General features: G+C 47.0%; 1 protein-coding gene across 4 annotated transcripts in view; it reads right to left on the bottom strand.

Annotated features, from left to right (window-relative positions):
• Positions 1–361: 361 nt before the first annotated feature.
• Positions 362–8,191, bottom strand: part of LOC115143242 (cell division control protein 42 homolog) — a 24,677-nt gene continuing 16,847 nt past the window's right edge. For 3 of the 4 annotated variants that reach the window (XM_029683415.2, XM_029683416.2, XM_029683417.2), the window contains exon 6: positions 362–2,381. In XM_029683415.2, the coding sequence (XP_029539275.1) occupies positions 2,292–2,381 (90 nt within the window). In that variant the 3' untranslated portion in view covers positions 362–2,291. Of the gene's footprint in view, positions 2,382–5,908; positions 6,904–8,191 lie in introns of those variants that run through there. The other variant, XM_029683418.2, reaches the window with a different exon arrangement.

The raw sequence follows: 8,191 nt of genomic DNA, 5'->3' as shown, positions 1-8,191 counted from the left end.
CGTTTGACGAGATCGGTGTAAGAATTTGACTGGCCTGCATAGAGCCCTGACCTCAACCCCATCGAACACCTTGGGGATGAATTGGAACGCCGACTGTGCCCAACCTCACTAATTCTCTTATGGTTGAATGGAAGCAAGTCCCCGCAGTAAAGTTCCAACATCTAGTGGAAAGCCTTCCCAGAAGAATGGAGGCTGTTATAGCAGCAAAGAGGGACCAACTCCATATTAATGCCCATGATTTTGGAATGAGATGTTCGACGAGCCGACATGACTCTTGGTCATGTAGTGCATTTGTCCCTTGAGCACCACCTCAATAATTCGGTAAACTGCCTGATGAATAAGAATGGCCAAGGAAAAGGAGTAAAGGCAATTAAGGTATAAGTTTAATATTTGTTTCAAAGAATGCATATACAAAGAACAGAGACGTAAGACAAAGCATTTGGTTTCGCACCAAAACAACAGTTATAATAACAATAATGTTAACTTGGTCTGGACGTCAACCCAACCTCGGAGCCACCAGTGTCTACCAACCAATCACAATCCAGGGTTGACAGACATTCCCTGTCATTGGTGTTTGTAGCTGGTGTGTCAGAGTTCAGCTGAGTTCCGGACCCTAAGTGTAAAAGGACAGTAAGTAACCTTTTTAAAATTAAAATAAAAACAGATTATGGTAAAACATCTGGAGCCTACATTGACGCATGTGCCAGCTTACATTATTATTAAATCTGTTTACCTTTGACCGCAGAGGAGACCAGGGGCTCACCTACAGGCATTACCACAACGTTACCACCACAGAATTACAAGTAATAGAACCGACACAGTCCCTCATACCACAGATTTATTAGGAGGTACACCTAGCATGGCGGCACAATAGCATTGCCATCGCAGCATGACAATATAGAACACTGAGAAAGGCACAGAATTCTGATGCTATAAGCATCAATTCATTCATCCAAATGGGACAAAATATGGCCACCGGTCTACACACAACAGAACGTTGCTTAGAACAAGTCAGCTTCACTAATAGTTCTATGGTTACCATAACGTTGAGACAAAGTTCAGCTAACTCTTCCTTGGTCCCTGGCAACCACTTCTTCTGCTAACACTGTTTAAGTTCCCTGCTTCAAAAGGCCAATTCCTGCATCAAGACCCATCGCGACAGGATGCCTTTAGTTCTTCAGTAATGCCAGTCTAGTCTACTCTAACCTCTTCCCCTACAGTACAGTTCTGAAAGGATTTGGATCGGTATAAGCAGTATGGTCATAAAATATTTCCCCATCTACTTGATTTACTAAAGAGCCCAGGTGGTGGGGGATCATTTGGGATTGATCATTAAAATGGCAGACTGTTCTGTCACTAGGAAAGGAGGGGAGACTTTGGCAAAGAAAACAAATAAAAAATGGCTACTTTGCTTTATCAGGTGGTGTTGGAGGTGGAGCAGCGGGATTGGGCGCTTGATGTACTCGTCATGAGGGGTGGAGCTTAATAATACAGCAGCGTGTCAAGCTGTCACTCTGAGCCATTTCATTTGAAGGCGGAGCATAGGTCTATCAGAAGTGCACAGGAGCTCAGGTGGCTCAGAGCCAAATCAACATCACTGACAGAAAGCTGTCAAAGACAGTATAAATGTCATACTTTAAATCAGCCTGCTGTCCTATCACCAATGAGCGGTTATGACACCTTGACAGCTTACGTCAACCCTACAACAGCTTATGTCACCTGTATGACAGCCTGTGTTATCTAACCACCTGGAAGGTTCAAACCCTTTGGAGAGTAAAAGGGGGCATGTTTTGGCCTTCTCCTTGAGTACAGGGCTGAATCTCAATAGACTATAGTTACTGCCTCTCCTCGTCTCCTTCCCTTTCATCTTCACTGATGTTTAAAGACAATGCCCAGTAGGCATCCATCATATTCCTTTTGCTAACAATTTACTTGGAGACCAGTGTAGAGAAAGGGAAACAAATGAGAGAAATCAACTTGAGCCTAGTAAGATGCACCCGTCTCGCTCTGTCCATCTGACTGTTGTAACTGGAATCGGGAGTATGGCCACGGTAGTCACGGTTACAAGCTGGGTTAGGTTCTCTTCTGTGCCTCTCTTCCCGTTGGTCCGCTGGTTGAACACAGGGATGGAGCAACTCATCGCTCCTTATTGCAGAGTCTAATCTGAAACTTTTGTTTGTTCCTATACTTCGCTTCAGAGTGCATGGCTGTCAATCAGCCTTAGCAGAGCAAGGGAGGAGGGGATGGGGGGTGAAGGGGAGGGTGTACATGTGTGTGAGAGTTGGGGTCATTCATAGCAGCACACATTTGCGTTTCTTCTTGGGCTCGGGAGGCTCCAGCGCAGCCAGTATCGCCTCATCAAACACATTCTTTAGGCCTTTCTGTGGATAAAAACAAAACACACAGGCTCATTGAAGGCTCAACACACACACAGGCTCAATAAAGGGGCAGCAAACACACAGGCTCAATGAAAGGGCAACACACACACACACACACACACACACAGGCTCAATGAAAGGGCAACACACACACACACAGGCTCAATGAAAGGGCAACACACACACACACACAGGCTCAATGAAAGGGCAACACACACACACACAGGCTCAATGAAGGGGCAACACACACACACAGGCTCAATGAAGGGGCAACACACACACACAGGCTCAATGAAGGGGCAACACACACACACAGGCTCAATGAAAGGGCAACACACACACACAGGCTCAATGAAAGGGCAACACACACACAGGCTCAATGAAGGGGCAACACACACACAGGCTCAATGAAAGGGCAACACACACACAGGCTCAATGAAAGGGCAACACACACACACAGGCTCAATGAAAGGGCAACACACACACAGGCTCAATGAAAGGGCAACACACACACAGGCTCAATGAAGGGGCCACACACAAACACACAGGCTCAATGAAGGGCCACACACAGGCAACACACACACACAGGCTCAATGAAGGGCAACACACACACAGGCTCAATGAAAGGGCAACACACACACAGGCTCAATGAAAGGGCAACACACACACACAGGCTCAATGAAAGGGCAACACACACACACAGGCTCAATGAAAGGGCAACACCACACACAGGCTCAATGAAAGGGCAACACACACACACAGGCTCAATGAAGGGGCAACACACACACAGGCTCAATGAAAGGGCAACACACACACAGGCTCAATGAAAGGGCAACACACACACAGGCTCAATGAAGGGGCAACACACACAGGCTCAATGAAGGGGCAACACACACACACACACAGGCTCAATGAAGGGGCAACACACACACACACACACAGGCTCAATGAAGGGGCAACACACACACACACACACACAGGCTCAATGAAGGGGCCACACACACACACACAGGCTCAATGAAGGGGCCACACACACACACACACACACACAGGCTCAATGAAGGGGCCACACACACACACAGGCTCAATGAAGGGGCCACACACACACAGGCTCAATGAAGGGGCCACACACACACACACACACAGGCTCAATGAAGGGGGCTCAATGAAGGGGCCACACACAGGCTCAATGAAGGGGCCACACACACACAGGCTCAATGAAGGGGCCACACACACACACAGGCTCAATGAAAGGGCAACACACACACACAGGCTCAATGAAAGGGCAACACACACACACAGGCTCAATGAAAGGGCAACACACACACACAGGCTCAATGAAGGGGCAACACACACACAGGCTCAATGAAGGGCAACACACACACACAGGCTCAATGAAGGGGCAACACACACACACAGGCTCAATGAAGGGGCACACACACACACAGGCTCAATGAAAGGGCAACACACACACACAGGCTCAATGAAAGGGCAACACACACACAGGCTCAATGAAGGGCCACACACACACACAGGCTCAATGAAAGGGCAACACACACACAGGCTCAATGAAAGGGCAACACACACACAGGCTCAATGAAAGGGCAACACACACACACAGGCTCAATGAAAGGGCAACACACACACACAGGCTCAATGAAAGGGCAACACACACACACAGGCTCAATGAAAGGGCAACACACACACACAGGCTCAATGAAGGGGCAACACACACACACAGGCTCAATGAAAGGGCAACACACACACACAGGCTCAATGAAAGGGCAACACACACACACAGGCTCAATGAAAGGGCCACACACACACACACAGGCTCAATGAAAGGGCAACACACACACGCAGGCTCAATGAAAGGGCAACACACACTCAATGAAGGGGCTCAATGAAAGGCTCAATGAAGGGGCCACACACACACAGGCTCAATGAAAGGGCACACACACACACACAGGCTCAATGAAAGGGCAACACACACACACAGGCTCAATGAAAGGGCAACACACACACACAGGCTCAATGAAAGGGCAACACACACACACAGGCTCAATGAAAGGGCAACACACACACACAGGCTCAATGAAAGGGCAACACACACACAGGCTCAATGAAAGGGCAACACACACACACAGGCTCAATGAAAGGGCAACACACACACAGGCTCAATGAAAGGGCAACACACACACAGGCTCAATGAAGGGGCAACACACACACACACACACACACAGGCTCAATGAAGGGGCCACACACACACAGGCTCAATGAGAGGGCCACACACACACAGGCTCAATGAAAGGGCAACACACACACAGGCTCAATGAAAGGGCAACACACACACAGGCTCAATGAAGGGGCAACACACACACACACACACAGGCTCAATGAAGGGGCAACACACACACACACACAGGCTCAATGAAGGGGCAACACACACACACAGGCTCAATGAAGGGGCAACACACACACACACACAGGCTCAATGAAGGGGCAACACACACACACACAGGCTCAATGAAGGGGCAACACACACACACACAGGCTCAATGAAGGGGCAACACACACACACACACACACACAGGCTCAATGAAGGGGCAACACACACACACAGGCTCAATGAAGGGGCAACACACACACACAGGCTCAATGAAGGGGCAACACACACACACACACACAGGGCTCAATGAAGGGGCAACACACACACACACAGGCTCAATGGGGCAACACACACACACAGAAGGGGCAACACACACACACACACACACACACAGGCTCAATAAAAGGGCATTCAACTTAATAGAACACAAAGGGGTTAAAAGATCAAGTGCAAACTAAACCATAGCATTAGACATAAAAGGAAATAAAAACTCAGGATACTTCATTCTCATAGAGGGCTGGAAATGAACAAAGACAACTGGGGATATTATCAACAAAGGAAAATAGTAATACTACCTGCATTGATTCATGTCAAAGTGAAGTTGGATCGGGCAGTGAGCATTCAAAACAAAGGCCGGGCAAACAAGAAAGTGGAGGTACGAGAGGACATGGGCTCAGAGACACACACACAGGGCCCAAGGGGATTCAAGTATAAACAACCAAAGTCAGACCACTAAAGTCAAAAAGGTGTTGAGAAAGACACACAGGTTTACCCTAATCACTAAAGACCCTACTGTTAGCCAGAACCTCCCATGGCGTCTGCAGATCAACATGTAATTAGTCAGAGCAGCACACACACAGTTAGAGCAGCTGAGGATTGGAAGGAATGCCTTGGGCCATGTCATGTGAGAGTCGTACAATACAGAGGAGCAGAGCAGGAAACCCATGTATCCCTCTGTTCGGGGAAACTCTAGAAACCACACAGAAAACCTATGGCAAGACTTATATTTGAAGACCAGAGTTTAGGCTCTATATCATACTGGTCTTGGAGGCTGTGCGGCCAGAGGACCGAGCACTACTGAGCTGCTATCCAGCTGTCCCCATAGATAGAGGAAGGAAAGGAGAGGCAGAGGAAAAGGATAGCAATTTTAGTAGTCCTTTATTCATTCATTTCACAAATAATTCCACACAATTATATTAGCTTTTTAATCTTTTTAAACTCCCAAGATGGCTAGATATGAACTGCAGCAATGGAACATAACAGAGTGGAACAGAGAGAGAGTTTGGGCCCCGTGATGCTGCTACTGGGTTCTGGCTCTAATTCCATTGCTTCCCTTTGCAAGTTTGGCTTTAAAGTTCAACGGTTGGTCATCAGTCCACACTGCCCAAAAGGTGCCAACATGGCTTCCGCGACATTATCTAATAGCACTGGTGTGCTTTTCAAATGAAAGCAGGATGGCCAAACTCTCTATCTGTGGCTCTGGCACTTGACAGCCCTAAATGTCACCACGGACACACCTCAGTCTCGTCATACACCAGCAGTAGTACAAAAAACACTACATTGGGAATCATGGAGGCTCTTAGAATTGGTGCTTAAATCACAATGCTGTGGAGTCAAGTAAATCAGACACTCCCTTAACTCTGGACTCTCCAAACACCATAACAGAAGGAGAAACACTAACCAAAGAAGAAGACATATAGGCCGTGTCTCAAATCACATCCTAATTCCCACAAAGTACACTACTTGGTCCACTATGGGTAATAGGGTGTCCTTTGAGATTTGCCCTGAGAGGATAAGTGATGTGATTAAACCAAACCCAAAGTCAGCACTGATAGATCTGAGAAAACTCAAGAGCAACGGACACAGTCCTTCAGGCACAGTAAGGCCATGAGGACAAGTAAACAAAAAGGGGAGGGAAGGAAGAGTCAGTAACACTCAATATTAAGTAACACTGTCGTAAAGGGGATGTGGATACAGGGGATAGCTTGAAGAGGTGGTTGGTTGGGTTTAAACTAAAAGTAAGCAGCAGACAAGGAGAGAAAGACATTAGAATATACAGCACTTCCTCTTTCTTTGCGTCTCTGGTGGCTCTAGGGCGGCTAGGATAGCTTCATCAAATACATTCTTCAGCCCTCGCTATAACGACAAAGGGGAGGGGAGAAAACGACAACAGTTAGCACAGCAAACAGAGAAAAAAAGGGTTGAGATGAGCAGAGAAGAAAATAGGATAGGGAAACAGAGTGGAAAAGAGAAAAGAGGAGGGGAAGTAGAGAGGGAGAGGGTAGAGAGGGAGAGGGTAGAGAGAAAGAGTAAGTGCAACATTGTGTAGAAAATCTAACAGAGCACAAGGAGACTAAAGAGGACTGGAAGATAGCTAAAGTTGGTAGAGGAGATGAGGAAGCCTCTAGACTATGGAGATACTGCCCTGCGAGATCGGAGCTGAAGCGTTTGAGATAGAAGTTTCCCTGACCCACAGATCTAGGATCAAATGACCCTACCCCCCTGTCCCAACTTTCACTATCAGGTGCAAATAACATCTGACCCAGGACGGGTGGTTAGGGCAACATCTGACTGACAAGCAGAACAGTCACACAGGAAACAGGATATTGCATCAGCAGCTCTTACGGCAGAGGAAGCTGGTCTAGAGAGAGGAAGGACGGGGGCAGGATGCCAGGGCAGCGCAGGAGAGGAAGAGACACAAGATGGGGTTGGGGAGGGAGACCTAAACTTGGCCACAGTTATGATCCACTATGGCCCATGGTTTCCGTTACAGTAAAGCCCTCGACTCCCACCGAGTAACACCATAGGGCACAAGATGGCCGTATGAGAGGGAGGTGATCGCTGTACTCCTTCAGTTTTCCCATTTCTTATGACTGTGGTCGGCAACAGGGCAGATTTTTGTTTTTGGTCAAAATAGACTGTAAAATCACCAGGAATGCAGCTAAAAATGTGTTTAAATAATTATGTTCCCATTGGTCCACCACTTGGAGGTATTCTAGCCCTGATATCACACAAGTCTTGGACTACAGAGGTTTCTAAATCTGAACAAAAATAATATTTACGCTCATTGAATATTATAGAAGCACACTACCCCATGTTTCAATGCAAACTGGGCTTAATTGGCCCACACTGGGCTTAATTGGCGCACACTGGGCTTAATTGGCGCACACTGGGCTTAATTGGCGCACACTGGGCTTAATTGGCGCAGTGATTTATGGTGAAAAAGACAATAGCAAAGTCTACTCATAAAATATTTGCATAATATTGTAAATATTATGCAAAGTTATATTGTTTAATACTAAGTTAGTATTAAATAATATTGCTTTGTCATTTACATTCTGTATAGAAGGGGTGCTTTTTGAGCTCCTGTACCCTGTAAGCACACCTGACACTGTATAACAATGCAGGGTTCATTTAACTGTAA

This window comes from Oncorhynchus nerka, linkage group LG15, assembly GCF_034236695.1.
Source record: "Oncorhynchus nerka isolate Pitt River linkage group LG15, Oner_Uvic_2.0, whole genome shotgun sequence".
Classification (NCBI taxonomy): domain Eukaryota; kingdom Metazoa; phylum Chordata; class Actinopteri; order Salmoniformes; family Salmonidae; genus Oncorhynchus; species Oncorhynchus nerka.
This window is presented reverse-complemented; position numbering and strand designations above follow the sequence as displayed.